The sequence below is a fragment of the Balaenoptera physalus genome (genome assembly GCF_965194825.1).
Source record: "Balaenoptera physalus genome assembly, chromosome: 7".
NCBI lineage: Eukaryota > Metazoa > Chordata > Mammalia > Artiodactyla > Balaenopteridae > Balaenoptera > Balaenoptera physalus.
Window position 1 is genome coordinate 2,128,841 of NC_138886.1, and position 21,114 is coordinate 2,149,954.

At 60.8% G+C, this 21,114-nt stretch overlaps 1 protein-coding gene across 8 annotated transcripts in view; it reads left to right on the forward strand.

Annotated features, from left to right (window-relative positions):
• The window catches only part of ADAMTS13 (ADAM metallopeptidase with thrombospondin type 1 motif 13), a 32,835-nt gene extending 12,030 nt beyond the window's left edge, over nt 1-20,805 (forward strand). For 5 of the 8 annotated variants that reach the window (XM_082470338.1, XM_082470341.1, XM_082470339.1 and 2 more), the window contains exons 11-31: nt 943-1,094; nt 1,214-1,277; nt 3,528-3,654; nt 4,152-4,300; nt 4,652-4,772; nt 5,273-5,353; nt 6,320-6,501; nt 8,755-8,890; nt 8,971-9,100; nt 9,520-9,702; nt 10,614-10,794; nt 11,427-11,547; nt 12,494-12,623; nt 12,739-12,918; nt 13,762-13,944; nt 15,994-16,198; nt 16,979-17,291; nt 17,812-17,958; nt 18,293-18,469; nt 19,549-19,733; nt 20,372-20,805. In XM_082470338.1, the coding sequence (XP_082326464.1) occupies nt 943-1,094; nt 1,214-1,277; nt 3,528-3,654; nt 4,152-4,300; nt 4,652-4,772; nt 5,273-5,353; nt 6,320-6,501; nt 8,755-8,890; nt 8,971-9,100; nt 9,520-9,702; nt 10,614-10,794; nt 11,427-11,547; nt 12,494-12,623; nt 12,739-12,918; nt 13,762-13,944; nt 15,994-16,198; nt 16,979-17,291; nt 17,812-17,958; nt 18,293-18,469; nt 19,549-19,733; nt 20,372-20,536 (3,312 nt within the window). In that variant the 3' untranslated portion in view covers nt 20,537-20,805. The remainder of the gene's footprint in view (nt 1-942; nt 1,095-1,213; nt 1,278-3,527; nt 3,655-4,151; nt 4,301-4,651; nt 4,773-5,272; nt 5,354-6,319; nt 6,502-8,754; nt 8,891-8,970; nt 9,101-9,519; nt 9,703-10,613; nt 10,795-11,426; nt 11,548-12,493; nt 12,624-12,738; nt 12,919-13,761; nt 13,945-15,993; nt 16,199-16,978; nt 17,292-17,811; nt 17,959-18,292; nt 18,470-19,548; nt 19,734-20,371) is intronic. The other 3 variants (XM_082470343.1, XM_082470345.1, XM_082470340.1) reach the window with 2 other exon arrangements.
• The last annotated feature ends 309 nt before the right edge of the window (nt 20,806-21,114 follow it).

Consider the following 21,114-nt stretch of genomic DNA (forward strand, 5'->3'; position numbering starts at 1 on the left):
GGGCATCTGGCCCGGCCCGTCAACCTCCTGGCTGTTCCAGAGAGAGCGGCGCTTGAGGGACAGTCACCCCGGGCCCCGTGTGGCGGCCTGGAGACAGGGATTGGGTAGTCGCCCACCACCCAGAGGAGGCAAAGGTTTCCCCGTGACTGCGTGACCACCCCCCTGCCCCCGCCGGCCTGCAGCGGCTACCTGGCGTACTGTGCCCGGCCCAGTGCCCCTGCCCCCCCACTGCCTTGCATGGCCCGCCCTTCCTCCGGTCCCTGTCCTGTGGGAGGGGCTCGGCCCTCTTCTGTTTAGCACTGGCTCCAAAGCAGGATGGGGGTCCAGTGCGTGTGTGCGCGCGTGTGTGTGTGTGGGGGGGGGGGGGGTGTACCTGTGGGCGTGGGATGCCCCGGGCGTGGGGTCCTGTGGGCGTGGGATGCCCCGGGCGTGGGGTCCTGTGGGCGTGGGATGCCCCGGGTGTGGCGTCCTGTGGGCGTGGGATGCCCCGGGTGTGGGGTCCTGTGGGCGTGGGATGCCCCGGGTGTGGCGTCCTGTGGGCGTGGGATGCCCCGGGTGTGGGGTCCTGTGGGCGTGGGATGCCCCGGGTGTGGGGTCCTGTGGGCGTGGGATGCCCCGGGTGTGGCGTCCTGTGGGCGTGGGATGCCCCGGGTGTGGGGTCCTGTGGGCGTGGGATGCCCCGGGTGTGGCGTCCTGTGGGCGTGGGATGCCCCGGGTGTGGCGTCCTGTGGGCGTGGGATGCCCCGGGTGTGGGGTCCTGTGGGTGTGGGATGCCCTGGGTGTGGGGTCCCTGTGGGTGTGGGATGCCCTGGGTGTGGGGTCCCTGTGGGTGTGGGGTACCTGTGGGTGTGGGGTCCTGTGGGTGTGGGATGCCCTGGATGTGGGATGCCCTGGGTGTGGGATGCCCTGGGTGTGGAACGTGGTGCCGTCCTTCTCTTGCAGTGGTGCTCCAAGGGTCACTGCCGCTCTCTGGCGGAGCTGGCCCCCGTGGGGGCGGTGCATGGGCACTGGTCTAGCTGGGGTCCGGGCAGTCCTTGCTCCCGTTCCTGCGGAGGAGGTGTGGTCACCAGGAGACGGCAGTGCAACAACCCCAGGTGCCGCGCAGGGGGCCGCTGTTCCTTGGGCCGGGGAGGTGGCTGCTGCACGTTCCCTGGCGGGGGGTGGGGGCGGGGGGCCGCCTCACCTCTCACCCATGTCTCGGGGGCCTTTTCAGACCTGCCTTTGGGGGGCGTGCATGCGTAGGTGCCGACCTGCAGGCCACGATGTGCAACCGCCAGGTAGGCCTGCTTCCCGGGCAGGGTGAGGGGGGGCCGTTGGCAGCACTGGGTCCAGAGGAGCCCGAGGGCCAGGGCGGCTGTAATTTGTGGTTCACACAGTGCGTTTTGAGAGTGAAGGTGGTGCTATTAATACCTGCCCTGGGACCACTGTGCATTCTCCAGGACGGTCCCACCACTGAAAGCAGCCGCTCTGAAGTGTCCCCCTCCCTCCCTGGATGCCACTGCCCTGCAGGGCTGCCCGTTTCTGCGCTGAGAACAACCCTCGTCCCCGGCAGCCAAGTCCACTACCGCCAGAGCATGGGCGGTTCTTTTAGTTATAAGTTCAGGTGAATTTCACCTAGCATGAAATCAACCATTTGAAATTGTGTAGTTCGGTAGCATGTAGTATGTTCACAGTATCATGCAACCACCACCCCCATCGAGTTCCAAACCATTTCCATCACCCCAAAGTAAAACCCCAGGTCCATTAAGCAGTCACTCCCATGCCCCCTCTCCCCAGCCCCTGCCAACCACCAGTCTACTTTCTATCTCTGTGGATTTACCTGCGCTGGACATTTCATATAAGTGGAATCATACAATATGAGACTTTTTGCATCTGGCTTCTTTCACTCACCGTGTTGTTTTCAAGGTTCAGCCATGTACCATGTATCAGAACTTCACTCCTTTTTCTTTTCTTTTTTTTTTTTTTTTACAGTTTATTCTTCTTTTTAATTTATTTTTTATAAATTTATTTATTTTATTTATTTATTTTTGGTCGCGTGGGGTCTTTGTTGCTGTGCGCGGGCTTCCTCTAGTTACGGTGAGCAGGGGCTACTCTTCGCCACGGTGCATGGGCTTCTCATTGCGGTGGCTTCTCTTGTTGCAGAGCACGGGCTCTAGGCACATGGGCTTCAGTAGTTGTGGCACGCGGGCTTCAGTAGTTGTGGCTCGCAGGCTCTAGAGCACAGACTCAGTAGTTGTGGCACACGGGCTTAGCTGCTCCGCGGCATGTGGGATCTTCCCGGACCAGGGCTCGAACCCGTGTCCCCTGCATTGGCAGGCGGATTCTTAACCACTGCGCCACCAGGGAAGTCCCTATTCTTTTTTTCTTATATTTTCTTATTTTTTTATTGGGGTATGGTTGCTTTACAATGTTGTGTTAGTTTCTGCTGTAAAGCAAAGTGAATCAACTATACGTATACATGTATGCCCTCCTTCTTGGGTCTCCCTCCCACCCAGAACTTCACTCCTTTTTATGGCTGAATAGTATTCCACTGGATGGATGGACCACATTTCGCTCATCTGTTCATCCATTGTCCATACATTGGGGCTGTTTCCATCTTTGGTTGTTGGGAATAGTGCTGCTATGAATATGTGTGTACGTGGACTTTTTTGAGTGCCAGCTTTTCACTCTTTTGGGTGTACACCTCAAAGCGGAATTGGCAGATCCCATGGTAATTCTACGTTAAAGTCCTTGAGGAACCTCTGAGCCATTTCCCACAGCACCTGAACCATTTGGCCTCCCCACCAGCAAAGTGCGAGCGTTCCAATTTCTCCACGTCCTCTCCAGCACTTACCTGTGTTTCCCACATGGCCATCAGAGTGGGTGTGAAGGGGTGGAGTGATTCCTCTGGCCTTGACTTAAGATCTGCACGTGGTGAGACCCTCCCTCCCTCCCCCCCTGCCCCCACCTTCTCCAGGCCGACTCCGAGGCCTCCCCAGACCAGGAGAACGGAGTCCTTGCCTGGTGTTGGGGGAGGGCCAGGCCTGCAAGGAGGGCAGCCGCGGTCCCCGCACCTGCTTGGCAGGGCCACTCGGATTCTTTTCCTCTGACTCCAGTGCAAAAAAGGCCAGGACGCCCGCCCGTGGAGGTTCTTGTGTGGAAGCCCTTTGCTCTTGACTCCTGTGACTTTTCCAATTACTGCCTCTGGAGGCGCAGACACAGCTAATACACATACTCAGCCCCGTTTTCTGAAGTTGGGGCCTCCCACCCGCAGTGCTGTTTGGCCGGCTTTCCTCTTTGTTGCTGGGTGGTAGGCCCCCATCAGCGGAGGAAGGCTCGACATCCCCACTTTACAGAGCAGGGAACTGAGGTGCAGCCAGGAGCTGGGCTCCAACCCACGTCTTGGCCCTCGCACTGCCGGGGGCCTTGCTCTCTCCCGGGGCGAGGGTTCCCTGCCTGAGCCCCCTGCCCCGGGCCCCCTGCCCCGGCCCCTCCCGTGCCCCCTGCCCCGGCCCCTCCCGTGCCCGTCCTCTGCCTCCTTCCACCAGGCCTGCGAGAAGACCCAGCTGGAGTTCATGTCGGAGCAGTGCGCGCAGACCAACGGGGAGCCCTTGCGCCTCTCCCCGGGCAGCACCTCCTTCTACCGCTGGGGCACGGCCGAGCAGTACAGTCGAGGTGGGTCCCGGGGGGTGCCGGGGCGAGCCAGGCCTGAGACCCCAGGGCAGGGAGAGTCGTTAGGGGAGACCCACCATCACCCTGATGCTGTTGAGAGCAGCCTTCGGCCCTGCATCAGACACATCATGCATCCCACCCTGGCTAGCAGGTCAGGCCACGACTTCTCATCTCTGAGTCTCGGTTTCCCCATCTGCAAAATGGAGCCAAGAGGCGTAGCTCGCTGCCAGGATTGCTGGCAGGAGTCAGTGCGATGACGCAGGGGAAGCACCGAGCGTGCTCCCCGGCTCATAATTCAGTAACATTACGTCGCGATGTGATTACTGCCTCAGGAGGCAGGACAGGTGGGAAATAGAAACCTTGCCCCAGATGCAAAGAGTGAAGCAGGATGGCGCTTGGGGGTCGGTGAGGACCCACTTGGATCATGTGTCACAGGGTCGCTGCCCTCCCGGCTCCCTGCCACCCTCCCATCCGGGTTTCTTGTCCTTCTTCTTTCCCAGGGGACGCTCTGTGTAGATATGTGTGCCGGGCCATTGGCGAGAGCTTCATTGTGAGGCGTGGGGACAGTTTCCTGGATGGGACACGGTGTGTGCCAGGCAGCCCTCAGGAGGATGGGACCGTGAGCCTGTGCGTGTCGGGCAGCTGCAAGGTAGGTGTGCTCGGGCAGTGGAGGTGGCCTTCCATCCACTGTGGCACCGAGGCCTCTCCCATCAGAAACCAAGATGCTAAGGGGCCTTCGAGGGGTCAGGTCTGGGGGGTGCTGCCCCCGTGAAGTCGCAGTAGAGTCTGCACTGGCTGATGCTGGGATACAGGGCCGAGCTTGGAGTCAAGAGCCTTGCTGTGACCTTGGACAGGTCATTTCAGCTTGCCTCCTGCACAGATGTCAGAAGCTGCAGAAATGCCCCATTTGGTTGTGTGAACCTCAGAGCTGTGGGTGTCAGTGAGCCAGCACTGTCCCATGACATCACCCGGGTCTCACCTGCCACTCTCCTTTGCTCAGACGTTTGGCTGTGACGGCAGGATGGCCTCCGGGCAGGTGCGAGATGTGTGCCAGGTGTGTGGCGGGGACAACAGCACGTGCCGTCCGCAGAACGGCTCTTTCACGGCCGGAAGAGCCAGAGGTAGGGGCCTCCCTGGGGGTGAAGGGCCGGGCTCCCCCCAGCCTCCAAGAAACCCCTCAGCCCAGAGCCTGGGTGCCGGCTGCCTCGGTGGCGGGGCCCGCACTCTGGCTCAGCCCTGGGCCCTCTTAGCGGCCTCAGCCTCCACGTTCCTCTCTGCCAGCCTCCCCACGAGGCTCAGATTTTGGTGAGAGGCCACTGCTGGGATTGTGGCCCATCAGTAGCGGTTGCTCAGTGTACCTGTGGTGCAGAAAAAATACGGACATTGGGAAATCTGTGGTGGGCTGTCCTCTCCTCTCCTGCTCAAGGACTCTTAGCGGGAGGGACGTTATGCTTGGAAAATCCTTGACTTTGATCTATTTACAGAACAGGTCAGGTCTTTTGCAAAGTCAGTCGAGGAGTTGAGTCCCGCCTCCCTCTGGTGCTGAAATCTGCTCCCTTTGACTGTGACCTGAGTGACCTGAGACCACCCCTCGCCTCCCCCGCCCCCCGCTTCCTCCTAGAGTATGTCACGTTCCTGACCGTTCCCCCCAACCTGACCAGCATATGCGTCATCAACCACAGGCCTCTCTTCACGCACCTGGGTGAGTTGGCCGGAGGATGCCCACAGGAGTTAGGCAGACCGTGAAGGTCGAGGGCACAGTCCCAAGGTGCCGTCACTTCTGATGCCACCTGCAAGTGCGGTGTTCCCCAAGCCGCCATCCGTTGGATGATTCACTGGGAGGACCGCCAGAACTCTGAGAGCTGTTACGCTCACCGTTCCGGCTTATTACAGGGGAAGGACACAAAATAAAACCAGCCAAGGGAAGAGATGCCTAGGGCAGCGTCGGGGAGGGCTCCGTGTCCAGCTCGAACGTGACCACACACACGGCGTACTGCCTACTCTGGGAGCTCTCCTGAGCTCAGGGTCCAGGTGCTATGGGGCTTCGTTACGTAGACACGACTGGGGGACGGATTGATCGCCCCCTGGACGATCTCAGTCTTCAGGTTGGCTGAGGCTTGGTGACTCAAGGCCACCACCCTAAGTCATGTGTTTGGCCTTTCTGGTGTGGCCAGCCCCTACCCTAAACAGAGACGCTCCGGATCAGGTCAGACACAGGGCGCAGGTCAGACCTGTCTCTGGGCAAGGCCGACCTCTTTACTTAACGCCGCTGGGGTCTTTATTTCCAGGGGGCGCCCTGGCCTGACCTTTGATCCGGGGTGGGGTGCTTGCCCTGGGGTCCTTGAGCCCCCGTAGAGCGGGGTGTGAGTGCACTTGCTGAGGGAGCAGGTCCACGGCGCTCGCCAGGTTCCAGGAAGCGGCACAGAGTCGCCGCGTGGGGAGCCTCCCGTGGTCAGACAGCCTGTTCAGAGCGTGGGATACCAGGGGACCTGCTCCCCGGGAAGGCTGGGAATCCTGGGCCGGGAGTGGCAGGTGCGGCCGTGGAAGTCATGCCCCGTTGGCCCAGTCGTCACCTTTCCTTAAACAGGACCTGTCTGTGAGGGGGGCGGTGCCGGCTCCCACGGTGGGGGGGGTGTCTCTGTGGTGCTGACGGCCCCTCCCCCAACAGCAGTGAGGCTCCGTGGGCGCTACGTCGTGGCCGGGAATGCGAGCATCTCTCCCAGCACCACCTACCCCTCCCTCCTGGAGGACAGCCAGGTCCAGTACAAAGTGACCCTGACTGAGGACCGGCTGCCCCGCCTGGAGGAGATCCGCATCCAGGGCCCCACCCAGGACGACATGGAGATCCAGGTGACCGGGGGCCTCCCCCTGGTGTCCGCTGGTCCGTCAGCTCAGACGCACACCTCTTCATTCTCTCGGCGGCCGCTGGGGGGCCTGGGGTCGCTGTGCTCGGAGCCCACGGGAGTTCTGGAGTGCTGAGAGTGGGTCAGAGGGAGAGCGCTGTGCAGGGGTCGGGGGCTTCCTGGGACAGAGGCTGTGCTGCCGCGGTCTGAGATGAGGTGACGCTGCAGGCCGAGCAGGGAGGGGAGGGTCTTGAGCGAGCAGTGCGTGCCCAGGAGGGGTGCTTAGGAGGGAGGGAGGAAGGGGACCCTCCAGGCGAGGAGGCTGGAGGGCTAGGCAGACCTGGAGGGGCCTTGCTGGCCGTGTGAGGAGTTCAGGCTTCCTCCTGGGGGCCTGGGGAGCTGCTGGGGGTCTGTGTAGGGCGGAGTTGGGGTCGGGCTATGTCAGACCCGGACGAAGGAGGGTGGGGGGCACGAGACCGTGGGGGAGGCTGGTTGGGCCGGTGCCCAGATTAGAGACCCACCGCGGGGGCATCTAATGCAGGAGGAGCAGAGGCAGCTCGAGAGCTGGAAGCAGGGTGACCCAGGGGTCAAGAGCCCAGGCTAGGGACTCAGCCCAGAGTTCAAATCCTGGCTCTGCAGAAACTTGGACAGAAGACTTAATTTTCTGAGCCTCAGTTTCCCCGTCTGCAAAATGAGACTAAGCAGACCTACGTGACGTGAAGATGCGTTTGTTTTTTTTCAAAACGATGCACAGCAAGCACTTGGCAGACTGTGTGGCGCCCCGCACGTGCACACGGAAGGTGGCCAGGCTGCAGAAGCGCGTGCTGACTCGCATCTCGAAGTGCCCAAGGCCTCGGATGCCCCATCCTAACAGCGGGAGTGACACACCCAGAAGTTCCGGGGCAAAGGGGCGGGTGCTGTGAGGGCCAGAACTGGAACCTGAATTTGCCCCTCCCACGCTTCGCTCTCCTCTGGCAGGGATGCTGGGTTCCGCAGATTTTCATCTGCAGAGTGGGGACCAGATGGCAGTCCCACGTCCCGGGGTCATGGGCGGGCAGTGTGGGCGGCAGGCCCTGGCCCAGGGGCAGCTCTGGGTGGATGTTGGTTCTTGCTGTTTCTTTGGGACAGAGGGAACTGGGGGCCCCGGCTGTGCTTGGGTGTGTCCTACACGCTGTAACCTCATCTGCAAGTGGCGCCACATGTGCTTTGCTGAGGAGGGTGCTGGAGGGTGGGCAGGAAGTCGTGGACGTTGAAATAGCCCTTGACAACCTTTGTGGGGGAGTCCAAGTCTCGACGGCCCCTCACTTTGGTCTAGCAGCGCCACCCTCTGCTCCCATGGCTGGGGGAGGCAGCAGGGGCTCCCCCAGAAGTCCAGGCCAGGCCAGAGCGAGTCCCCCAGTGAACAGTTAACCCCTTCCCCACCTCCCCATGTGTCCCAGTTCATCCACCTCTCCGCCCTGGGAACGTTGTTCCAAGGGCTGGCTGTCAAGCAGCTCTGTTGTCATCCTTTGCGGTGAGGGTAAAAAATACAGATTCCTGGGCCCCTCTCAGAGACACTCAGCCAGGACCTGCTGGGGGGGGTGTGTGTGTGCCAAGAACCGGCATTTTAGCAGAGGACTGTGACGCGTGGCCAGATGAGGTGTCGTGGGAGTAGGTGCTGGAACCTTGGGGGCATCCTCCTGGCCTCTACCCGCCAGGCTGGCCCCTCACAGGACCCAGTGACCCTCCTGAAGTACGGACAGACCCAGGCTCCCTACTGGACACTCTTCCTTAACTCTCTGTGTCCTCAGGCTCGAGCCCAAGCTGCCAGACAGGGCCCCTGATCCAGCCCCTTCCTGCCCAGCCCTGGGCCTTATCTCCTGCTGCAGAAGCCCGAGCTGTGCTGGTCTCACCCCAGGCTGGGCCTGGGCTCCCCTCTGCTGGAACACCCCTTCACCCGCCTCCACGCCTCCCCCCAGGTGCCCACCCTGGTCAACCTCGGCGCCTTCTCCGTGCTCCCATAATCCACTGTGCGAACCTCTATCCCCACACCTACCACCAGCCCACCCTCCCCCACCCCACTGTGAGCCTAGGGCAGCGTCCTGGTCACCGGGCCGTCCTCGAAGCGTGGCGTGGGGTCAGCATCGGTGATGGCTTGCTGAGGGAAAGAATATAGGGATGGAGGAATGAAAAATTGAAGGCTTCCCGGAGGAGGTGGCCGTGACAGTGGCCCCCAGAGAGCCCGCTGGACAGGCCCCAGCTCTCCGTGTGTCTCGTGCAGGTTTACAGGCGCTACGGTGAGGAGTACGGCAGCCTCGCCCGCCCAGACATCACCTTCACCTACTTCCAGCCCGAGCATCGGCCGGCCTGGGCGTGGGCTCCCGTGCGGGGGGCCTGCTCGGTGAGCTGTGGGGCAGGTGAGGCCCCGGGCAGGGCTCGCCTGAAAGCCTGGTTTGCTCCCCGCACGGAGGCGGTCTAGCCCCCTCTCCCCCCGCAGGGCTGCGCTGGGTGACCCACAGCTGTCGGGACCAGGCCGCGAACGAGTGGGTGGAGGCTGCCCGGTGCGCAGGGAGCCGGCAGCCGGCGGCGTGGTCCGAGTCGTGTGCCCCCGTGCCCTGTCCCCCGTCGTGAGTGTGCCCGTGGCTCCAGGCGGGCGGGCGGGGTGGCTCACGGGCCGTCTCTGAGCTCAGGCGCTCACCGCTCCAGGGGGATGACCGCCCCGCCTGGGAGGCTTGTGCTGTCGTCGGCTCAGGGAGGGGACCACCCCCTGGCAGGAGCACAGCGTTAGGGACAGGGCCGTCCCTGTTGGGGGCAGGGCTGGGGCAGCCGCCCACCGGCACTTTTAGACAGTGGTCCCCAGGCTCAGGTGCAGCTTGGGGACACCTGGAGAGCTGGAGGGCTGGGCTGGCTGTACCTGCGTGGTGTCCGGGTACCTGAAGGGACACTGGGCCCAGGCCAGGCCAGGGAAGTGACTCGCCTAGACAGACCTGCCGGCCTCCCGCCTGGGGACCCGGCCAGGGGCCCGATGCTCTGTTCCTCTCCTCAGCTGGGCAGCCGGAGACTTCGGCCCATGCAGTGCCTCCTGCGGAGGGGGCCTGCAGGAGCGGGTGGTGCGCTGCGTGGAGGCCCAGGGCGGCCTCCTGAGGACGGTGCCCCACTCCCGGTGCAGAGCGCTGGCCCAGCAGCCAGCGGCCGTGGAGACCTGCAATTCCCAGCCCTGCCCCCGGAGGTGAGCACGGGGAGGGGGGCAGGGCCCCCCCCACCCCCCGCCGCAAGGCCAGATCCAGGCAGAGTCTCCCTGGCAGGGCTTATCCCTGTGCTGAGCCCTGCCCCTTCTGAGTGTCCCCTTTTCCTGAGGCCTCTGGCCAGGTCCCACCACCCTGGGTGAGTGCCGACCTTGGAATTACCTCCTATCCCGGAGGCCCTGGACTGGCCATTTCCGCCTCTGAACTTCCAAGTCTCTGCTCACGGAGGGCTGCGAGGATCAAGCAAAACCACGGATGTAAAGCAATAAATGTCACTTTGTCACCGCTATTGTCATTTCCACAGTGTCCCAGCTGACAGAGGCTTATCATTCTGATTTGCCACTAACTGCTTGGGTGACCCGGGCAAGTCCCCTCCCTCTCTGGGCCCCAGTTTTGTCCAGTGGGGAGGGAGGTGGCCTAGGTCACTGGTGGTCCACACGTGGCTCTGGGCGTCTTCCCCCACACGCCCCGCATCCGTGGCAGATGTAGCAGTCACGACTCTTTCCTCCTGGGGGCCAATCGTGCCTCAGAATCCTTCTCAACACAGCTCTCCAAGCAGCCGCCACCTCTCAGGGCTGCCACAGGAGATGCATTTGCTGTCCCTGAACTGGTGATCGACTGCATCTGGTACCTGTTTCCCAGCACCTGCTAGGTTGTCTGCTTGGAGGCCCACCTTTGCCTCTGGAAGGCGGGAGGGTCAGGGCCGGTGTCATTGCACCCTGGGTGCCGAGTGGAGGGCCAGCAGCCGTTCATCCAGGCTTCAGGGAAAGGCCCCTGGCTTCTGCCTTTCTGCGGGGATCCCCCTTCGGGCTCTTGGATATGGGGGAGCAGGTTCACTGCCTCTCTGCCCCAGGAGCAGAGGCAGGGCCTAATGGCTGTCTTGTGCCGTCGTCAGGGAGATGCCAGATGCGTGCTCGTCGGCCTGTGGAACAGATCCGGCCGTGCAGAACACGACGTGTGTGCAGGGGGCAGATGGCATGGGGGCGCCAGCAACTGCTGGGCCCTGCTCTGCAGACGAGAAGCCGCCTGCCCTTGAGCCCTGTATCGAGGTGGCATGTCCTCCGGGCTGGGGCCATGTGAGTATCCTGGGCACTGGAGAATGGGGAGCACTGGTTACCACTGGCCTCCTGCCAGAGCTAGAAGACTGCCCTGTGTAGGGCTGCTGTCCTCGGGAGGCCCTGGGCAGAGGACAACCCTAGAAACAGATCTCAGAGCTGCTGGGAAGCCCCCTTCCTGCTGGCAAGCAGGCTGAGGGATCCAGACCCTGACGGAATGCTGTCAGTTGTCTGCTGCGCAGAGAGACGCTGCCACGCTCCTGCCTGCACCCACGGGCTCAGGCTGGGTGGTGTTACTTTCAGACAAGGGTGCCGGCCAATCCTATCCCCGTGCCCCGCCCCCGGCTGGTGGGGACCGCAGGGCCAAGCGTGCCCGCAAATCTGGCTCCAGAGCCCCAGCGCGGTTGTGCCCCACACTGACTACCGATGCTGACGCAGAGGCCAAGGTGGGGCGTGTGGTGAGGGCATCCCCTGGAGGCCAGGAAGCAGGCTTCCCGGGAAAGGAGCAGCGGGGAGGGGAGGCCTTTGGGGTGCTGGTAACCACTTCTGTTCTCTCCTGAAGCGATTGGTGTTGGTGGGAGTGGAGGGCCAGGTGCCCAGAGGTGTGGAGATGGGAAGCCCAGACCCACCAGTCTGCTGCTTGCCCTCTGCAGCCAGATGCCCAGTCTCCAGGGGAGAAGGCTGCCTCCCCAGCGGGCAGTGCCAGGCCAGAGGCTAATGCTGCACCCGTGTGGACTCCCTTGGCGGGGCCGTGCTCCGTCTCCTGTGGTCAAGGTGAGGACCCCGACGGCCCTGAGGGTCAGCTAATTCTAAAAAAAAGCATCTGAGGTGGCTGACAGCAAATCCAGCCACACGAGAACGTGGCATTACAAGCAAGGAGACTGGGGCCCAGTACGGACAGCCACATGAACGTGCTCACTGACTGGCTGGAAGGTGGGAAATGATGATAAAACCTGGCCATGTTGGCACCCAAGAGCGTATTCTTAAGGTCTAAGATGGGCCCCAAACTTAGCTCTGAGCTTCCTGGAGGCCAACCCAGAGAAACAAAATTAATTTTAAGATACACAGTGTTTTAAACTAAAACCCTGGGAATTCCCTGGTGGTCCAGGGGTTAGGACTCAGCGCTTTCACTGCCATGGCCTGGATTCAATCCCTGGTCAGGGAACTAAAATCCCACAAGCTGTGCGGCATAAATAAATAAATAAATAGATAGATAGATAAATACATAGATAGATAGATAAATAAATAAATAAATAAATAAATAAATACACTAATCACTTGCTCAGGTAAACTCCACCATTTTTAGAATTGAGGCCAGAGATTTCTTTTGCGGATACTTTTGCAGAGAGATGCAAGGACACGGTCCTAATAACATCTTGGTGATAAACACAGTAAGAGATTTTCGTATAGCAACTGTTATAATGCCCCTCAATTTATAAGAGCAGTTACCACTTTTGAGCACCTACTATGCACCAGGCACTGTATAGCTCCCCTTGAAGAATCTTTATAAATATCCCTCCAAGTCAGGCACCATTAGATGAAAAACCTGAGGCTCAGAGAGGTTAAGTCACTTGTCCGAGGTCACACAGCTGCTGAGTGGCAGAGCCGAGACTCAGATCCACGTGGGCCTCGTCTGCTAGAGCTCTTCAGAGAGTGGGGCACCCGTGGTCCTTGCTGAGCCCCCCTCTTGGGGCGCGGGGTCCCTCCTTCCTCCCAGCAGGCCTGATGGAGCTGCGTTTCGTGTGCATGCACTCTGCCCTCAGGACACCCGTCCGGGAAGAGCTGTGTGACCTGGCAAGCAAGCCTGGGAGCCGGCAGGAGGTCTGCCAGGCTGCCCCGTGCCCGGCTTGGTGAGTCCGGGGGAGGGAGACTATGCAGGGGGGCAGCAGTCTGGGTCCCCCAGGGAGGAAGGAGTCTTACCCTGGCTGTGGCTTCCTACGGAGCACTGGCCTTTCCTTCCTGCAGGTGGGAGACCCGAGCCTTGGCACCGTGCCCCGTGACCTGTGGAGGGGGGCAGGTGCCGCTGGCTGTTCGCTGTGTGAGGATGGACCAAGGCCGCTTTGTCTCCCTGCCTCATTCCAAGTGCTGGCCGACACCCCGGCCCAGGCCCCTCGAGGACTGCAGCCCGGAGCCCTGCCCTGCCAGGTGGGCCCCGTGCCAAGGAGACAGGTGGTCCTAGGCGGGCATTCTTGGAGGTGGCATCATCACCTCCCGTTAAGCTCGTGACCCTTGGCGTCCTCACCTGCAGGAGTGGATCGTATTGGTGCCCGGAAGACTGTGGGGCTTTTGAAGTGTGTGACGTGCGTCACACAGGATCTGGGACGCTGAGGGCGCGTGTGGTTGATGGGTCATTTTCTCATCACTTGCTCTTTACCGAGCACCTACTAAGTATGTCCAGGTGCTGTTCTGGCACAAGGGGACACAGCAGTGAACAAGACAGATGGGCATCCCTGCCCTCCTGGAGTAGACGCTGGGGGCAAGGGAGAGACAGATGATAAATAAGATTGATGGGGGGAGACATATAGTTCTCTGGATGGTGCTGGTGCGATGTGGCAAACACAGTGGGAAGGAAGGTTGGGAGTGCCGGCAGGGGTGGGGTCCAGGTGACGGTGGGGCTAGAACTCCCACTGGAGACGGACATCTCGGCAGGGCCCCTTGGGTGCCCTGCCCCTCCCCCCACTGCTTTTTGGACACGTCCACCCTCAGCTTCCCCTTCTTCTTTTCTTTTAAAAATAAATTTATTTATTTATTTATTTTTGGCCGCGTTGGGTCTTCGTGGCTGCGCGCGGGCTTTCTCTAGCTGCGACGTCAGCGTCCCCTTCTGTAAAATGGGGTCTTCTGAATATTCTCTGTCCGCTGTGCTGAGCCTCTCGGTGGAGACGTAAAAGTGACCCCCGGAGAGAGAACCTTTCCAGGCCCTTTCCAGTCTGGGGAAGTGAGGGGAAGCCCCCCACTCCTCGGGGCCCCCCTGACTCCGGTTTGCCCCAGGTGGCGGTACCAGCTGGCGGCCTGCAGCGTGAGCTGTGGGGGAGGAGTCGCGCACAGGATCCTGTACTGTGCCCGCGCCCACGGGGAGGACAAGGACGAGGAGATCCTGCCGGATACCCAGTGCCAGGGGCTGCCTCGCCCAGAGCAGCAGGAGGCCTGCAGCCCAGAGCCCTGCCCGCCCAGGTCAGCAGCCCCAGGATGTGCAGTAGGCAGCCTGAACTCCTGGCCTGTGCCGACGCCGGGCCAGGCCCGTGGGGGTTAAAGGGCAGCTTGGTGGCACAGGAAACAGGACCCCCCGGCAGGCTGCACTCGGTGTCAGAGGAGACACTCTAGCAAACTCAGGCAGTGCTGTCGGTTCTAATGGGGGTGACGGGGTGGGGAGGGCAGGGGCGCTTTCCAGTGGAAGAGGCAGCATCTGAGTGGAGCCTCAGGGTGTCCAGCTGGGGCACAGCACCGCCAAAGCCGCGGGGACAGACAGCTCACACCAGTAGGGTCCGGAGACAGGCTGGAGCCCGAGAGGGAAGGGCAAGTATTGACCTGCCTTGTTCACAGTTCTCCCGTGCTTTCTTCTTTGTAATTTTGCATTTTAAATGATGCCGTGCTCTTCTGTATCATACAGAAACATCCAGAAAAGAATGCAACAGTCACCCATGTCCCGCCACCAGATTTAATAGATGCTAGCATATCTCCACGTTTCCTTCGTATGTCTCCTTGGTTTTAAAGAAATACACCACTACAGATAAGACTTTATTTACATTAAAACCTTTAACTCATCTGTGATTTATCTGGGGTCAGTCACAAAGTAGGGGAGCAAACTCTATTTTTCCAAATCACTAACTAGCAGCAACATTTGCTGCATCCCCCCAGGTGCCCCCTTTATCACATCTTAAATTCTCGTGTGGGTTGGATCTGTGTCGAGGCTTCTACCAGGCTCTGTTGTTTTATTTCCCCCACCTATTCCCACCCCCAAGTCAAATTGTTTTCATCGCTGTAGCTTTATGATCCATTTACCATCCATACCTGTGTCTCTTTTTTTTTTTTTTTTTTCATACCTGTGTCTCTTGATTTCCTTGCCTATGCTTAAATGTGCACCCCGTTTATTTTCCCACATCATATTTGAGATGGTCTGGGATTTTTTAAAATGGGAATTTCACACGCACAGGAGCTCTGGTTACCCCTGGAATGTCACTGTGGCCACCCTGGCCTCCTTGATGTTCTGGAACATTCCAGGGAGTGCTTCTGATTCAGGGCGTTTGCACCTGCTTTCCCGCTGCCTGAATGTGTCTGCTCTGGATATCCCTTCCCAGGTTCTGCTCAGAGGGCCATAACAGAGAGGCAGGGAGTCCTTCCTGTGACTTGGTGTTTTTGGGGTTTTTTTTTGGCTGCACCCCGCGGCATGTGAGGTCTTAGTTCCCCAACCAGGGCTCGAACCCACATCCCCTGCATTGGAAGTGTGCTGTCTTAACCACTGGACCGCCAGGGAAGTGCCCCTGTGACATTTTAATTGTCACAACTGGGGGTGGCAGGGGTGGGGAGCGCTGCCACTGGCATCTAGTGGGTGGAGGCCAGGGGTACTGCTAAACGTCCTACACTGTGCAGATGGCCCCCACGAGAAAGACCCATATGGCCCCAAATGTCACGAGGCAGAGAACCATATATGCTCCAGGGTGGGTGGGGGGGTGGGGGGGACTTGGTCTGGTTCACGGCCGTATCCCGGCGTCTAGAACAGCGCCAGGCCCACAGAGGCATGTTTTTGAGAGGGGGCATCACGGGGCCGGGAGGGCAGCGTAGCGCGGTGGCTAGGACTCCAGGCTCCGGCGCGGCCTGCCCGGCTTCTGTCCCGGCTCTGAAAACTGTCAGTCATTAGCATTTGTTGAAACATGATACGTTACCATGGGCAGGACTGACTGATGTGGAGATCTGTTCTCCTTCATCCTGGGCCACCGCTCCCCCGGCCCGGCTACTCGGACTAGCAAGCAGCTGGGTGTCCACGGGTGTCCTGTGATAAAGGGGAAGAAAGGGGGCACCTTGTGAAGGGAAAAGAGCTCTCTTTCCCGCAGAGCCTTTCCCTTGCCACTCAGCCCTGTTACTAGCCAGGAGGGGTTCGGGGACTGTACTGCTGGAGCCCAGTGGCCTCGGAACCTGTCCTGGCTGGCCATCCGTGGAGCCCACCGGGGGCAGTGCCATCTTCAGGGAAGCCTAGCCTCTCTCTGGGGTCTTCTCTTCCTGCAGGTGGAAGGTCACGTCCCTTGGCCCATGTTCGGCCAGCTGTGGTCTCGGCACTGCCGTGCGCTTGGTGGCCTGTGTGCAGCTGGACCAAGGCCAGGACACAGAGGTGGACGGGGCGGCCTGTGTAGGTCTGGTGCGGCCGCAGGCCAGCATCCCCTGCGTCATCGCCGACTGCACCTACCGGTGGCACGTCAGCGCCTGGGTGCAGGTGAGTGCTGCCGCTGGGGCTGGGGAGTGCACGGGCCGAGGGTCCTCACGCGTGGGGACCTTTGGGGGCTTTGATTCATTGTGATCCCCTGAAAGCGGGGGGAGAGCTGGGTCTCTTGGGGAGAGGGCAGTCGGGGCACCTAGGGATGGAAGACACAGCAAGGCCTAGAGACGTGGGGGACAGGTAAGCCTTAAGAGGCCCTGAGGTCTGGAGACTCCAGAAGATGAAGGGCTGATAACTCCCCACAGATGAGCAAATGCCACCCCGTGCCCAGCACCTCGCAAGGCGCTGGAGAGACAAAGGCAAACAGGGCCAGGGCCCCCGCAGAGGGGCTCGCTCACGGTGCGGAGGGAGAAGAGGCAAAGCAGACAGCCACCGCTGCCTGAGTCAGGAGGACCCTGGGCATCTGGGTCGGGGGAGTTGATCACTTGGATGGGGCAGTGCGGGGTGGGAGGGGAGGGTGGACACCGGGCTACAATGAGTGACGGAGGGCGGAAGGACGAGGCCACGCTGCCTGCTCCCCGCTCTAGGGGCTGCAGGGCAGAGAGGCCTCGAGGGCGACGGTGAGAGACCTGGGCTTGAACCCTGCCCCTCCTCCCTATGTGATCCTTGCCAGGTGACTTCTCTGAGCCTCAGTCTCCCCATCTGGAGCATGGACACCCATGCCCGCCTCCCGTGTTGTGCAAAGATTATATCAGATCCTGCCCGGCCTGTGGTCACCGCTGTCCTTGTCACCCTCCGGCAGGGTCAGTCCCAACTCCTTCCTCTCTTTCCTGGCAGTGCTCCGTCTCGTGTGGGGATGGCATCCAGCGCCGGCACGACGCCTGCCTTGGACCCCGGGCCCGGGTGCCCGTGCCAGCCGACTTCTGCCAGCATTTGCCCAAGCCGGTGACGGTGCGGGGCTGCTGGGCTGGGCCCTGTGCAGCGCAGGGGACACCCAGCCCGGTGCCCCACGAGGAAGCCACTGCTCCTGGCCAGACCACAGCTGCCACTGCCTCCCCGGAGTGGCCCCAGCCCCAGGCCCACCTCGTCTCCCCAGCTCCCCGGCCGCAAGGACTCCCGCCCGGGCCCCAGGAAAGCCCAGCAGAATCCAGTTATGTTCCTTCCTCCTTTCTGTCTGGGCGGCTGACTGGCTGCAAGAGGGGTGGGCCAAGGCATGTTCACCTGGGAGAGCCAGGCCGTGCTCCTTGTGGGGACCTCCTGGGGGTGGTCCCGTGGCTGCAGCGCCCGGGCCGCTGGGATGAGTGCGGTCGGGCTGAAGGGATGGGCTTGGAGGCCGGGTTCAGGGGGGCCCTCTTCCTCACTGGTGAAGTGCAAGCTCACTTTCATTATCATCAAGGGAAAGTAAGCTGAAGGTTTCACAGGGTCAGAATCTCCGCCTGTGTGACCCACTGTACACACTGCCGCCCTCTTGCTGGCACGTCAGTGGTGGCTGTCTGCCTTGGGTGGTGATGTTCTGGCCCACGCAGCCCCCTCCTTGCCTGAGAGACCTTCCGGCGGGGCCTAGGAGGACACCAGCCGCCCCAGCTCCCAGTCTCCTTCCCCAGCCCGGAAAGCCCCCGGCCCTGCCCTGCTGGGGATACCCCACCTGGAAGCTCCCGCTCCCTTTCCAGGCGCCTGTGGCCGGCAGCACCTTGAGCCAACAGGAACCATTGACATGCGAGGCCCAGCGCGGGCGGACTGTGCAGTGGCCATCGGGCGGCCCCTGGGTGAGGTGGTCACCCTCCGAGTCCTCGACAGTTCCCTCAACTGCAGTGCCGGTATGTCTAGGGCCACGTGAGCAGCTGTTGCCAGTGACAGGATCTGCTAGGTGCCAGTGAGTGTGACTCCAGGGTGCCCCATTCCTGGGGGGATTCTCCAGGTGCATCCCCATGTGTAACCATCGCAGCCAGCTCATAACTGGGGTGTGGTTGTCCCCATTTCACAGATGAGGAAACTGAGGCTAGGAGAGATGATCACACGTCCAGTTCCTTAGAGTCGCATAGCCAGTAAGTGGGAGAGTCAGGACCTGAACTCAGCTCAGTCTAGCCCAGGCCACTGGGCTGCCAACCTGGACTGGGGGTGCTGGGTCCTCACCTCACTGCCACTTCCCAGGGGACATGCTGCTGCTTTGGGGCAGGCTCACGTGGAGGAAGATGTGCAGGAAGCTGCCCGGCATGACTTTCAGCTCCAAAGCGAACACGCTGGTGGTGAGGCAGCGTCTTGTGCAGCTGCGAGGCGGAGTGCTGCTTCGGTATTCGAGCCAGCCTGCCCCAGGAGCCTTCCGCCGAGGTATGGCGAGGACGTGGAGCCTCCCTGCCTCCCCAGAGGCTGGCTGGCTGGGTGCTGCTGCCAATGGGGCCAGTCCCGACGGGCCAGCGGGCAAGGCAGACAGGGAGCTGAGCTGAGAATGAAAAGCAGCGCCTTCCCGGACACCCCCCGACACCCCCATCCCTGTACGTGCGGTCAGGACGGGGTCTCGGGAGGTGCCCGGTGTTCCTTCCTCTCTGGGGCCCTGCGGCGAGATGGGCAGACATCCTCACTCCCTCCCTCAGGCCATCGTGGGCCCCACACCCCGGCCCCGGCACTCAGGTCCTTCGGGATCCTTTAAGGTCCTCCTGCGAGCCTCTTTCCCCAGTCCTGTTGGGTGCACGTCCTCCGGGCTCATCCTCCGCTCAGCAGGGCGTGGGTGCACTTGCACACCTCGTGCAGAGGATGGCATCCCCGAGAGCCCTGCTAGCCCATGGCCCCATCCATATCCACGGAGAGCCCTCTAGGTTGCTTCAGGGGGCTTGCCCTCTTCCACAGCCCAAGCTTGCTGAAGGTGGCTTCCCCAGGGGTTCCCCCAGGCCGCAGGCGAGAAGTGGGACCCTGGGGGGCTTCCTCCTCTGCCCCTCAGCGTGCAGCACACAGGCACCAGCTCCTGCCTGGTCATCACTCCTCACTTCCCAGCCTCCCCACACGCAGGCACCTGCTTTGAGGGAGGCCCAGGAGGCGCAGGCAGGAGGGGCTGCCCCGGTTGGGGCGGGTGCAGCATGGAGCACTTTTGCACGTGTGACTTTGCTGATTCCTCCTAAAGACTGCCCTGCCCAGTGTGTGCTGTTGTTCCCTTCGCTTTACAGAAGAAGGAACTGAAGCGCGGAGCGTTTAAAGCCTTCGCCTAGGGTCACACAGCCGGGAAGTGGTAGAGATGGGGTTCAGTGGAGACTTCTGCCTGGGAGCCCCGATCTTGACCGCAGTGCCACACTGATCCCCCACTGCTCCCCGGCTGCCCTGCTGCCCTGGCCTCTGGCAAGAGTGGTCACTCCGGGGGACTCCTGTGTTCTGGAGGTGGTTCACACCCAGTCTGTACATCTGCTCTCCCCCTGCAGAATGTGACATGCAGCTCTTTGGACCCCGGGGTGAAATCGTGAGTCCATCGTTGAGTCCGGATGGGAGGAACATGGGGGGCTGCCGAATCTTCATCGACGTGGCTCCACAGGCCCGGATTGCCATCCATGCCCTGGCCATGGACATGGGCACCAGAACCGAGGAAACTGATTCCAGCTACATCTTGGTGAGGCTACCAGGATGGGAACAGGAATGGGCTGACTTCTGCTCTAATTCTGGACATCCATCTCTGGGGACAGGGACTGGGGCTTGCTGGGCTGTAGGACCCACTGAGTTTACTTCCAATCAAAACCCTCAAAATCATTAGTGAGAGAATGGGAGAAAAGTTTCCTCCACTTATTCACCAACAAATGCTTATTGAGTTCCCTACAAGAATGAAATAGAAGAGACCTTTTCTGATGTAGACTGCCAGTTCACCCAGGACCGAAGCATGATTTTAGACCCTGATATAATTTTACTAGAAGAGTGGGCCGAGCCCTCCCCGATGAGGTTTTCATGTGCTCTGGGAGAACTGGCATCTGTAAGGTATCAGCTCCCTGGAGGAGGCAGCGTGGCCTCTGTAATCAAACTAATCTGAGCTCAAATCCCAGCTTTGGCATCCTGGCTGTGTGTGGCCCTGGGGAAGGAGCACAACTTCTCTGAGCCTCAGTTTCCTAGGTAGAATAATGGTGTCTTCCTGATAGGGCTGCTGTGTGAGGATTAAATGTGACCCTGGGTGTATGATACCTTGTATATTAAGGGCTCGTGAATGCTAGCTAATTATCATTTGTGGTCGGTCCCTTGGGGCTGCCACTTTCCTCCCAGATCCGGGATATCCACAGCCTGAGGACAACGACATTTCGCGGGCAACAGACGCTCTACTGGGAGTCAGAGGGCAGCCAGGCAGAGATGGAGTTTAGCCAGGGCTTCCTGGAGGCGCACACCAGCCTTCGGGGCCAGTACTGGACCCTCCAGGCTAGAGCTCATTAGCCTGACGATGCCCCGCATCTCCAAGCACATCCCTCAGTTGACCAGCCTGCACGGTGGGATGCCTCCTCCCGGTCCGGGAAGGGAAAGGAAGGAACCTGACATTTATAAGCACCCGTTAGGTGCCTGGCTTTCCAATTCGAATTTCCTCCAATCTTAAGTATCTCCTTTAGGGCTTCCTCCCACGTGCAAAACGTTAGAGGGTGGGAGGGGAGACTCTCTGGAAAAGCAGCTCCCAGCCCCTCGGGTACCAATAAACGGAACGTGAGCTCTGAGTGGCGTTTTCTTTACGTAACCTGTCCAAATATGGCTTGAAAACCTACCTCCCCACACGGCAGGGATTCCCTGGCCGCGGTCGGGCTCCAGATCCACACCAGATCTGAGCAACCCCCTGGCCACCCCTAGCGGTCGTCTTCCTACCCAGGGAGGAGAGGCGAGGGAGTTTGGAGTCCCGATGGGGCCCTGAGGCTGGCGCACCTGATAATTCTCATCGAAGCCCCGCCCTTATACTAGTCTGGGTGGGAATGTTTGACCGCCTGGGGGTCCTGCGGCGCCAGCACCCGCCCCCTATACTAATAAGC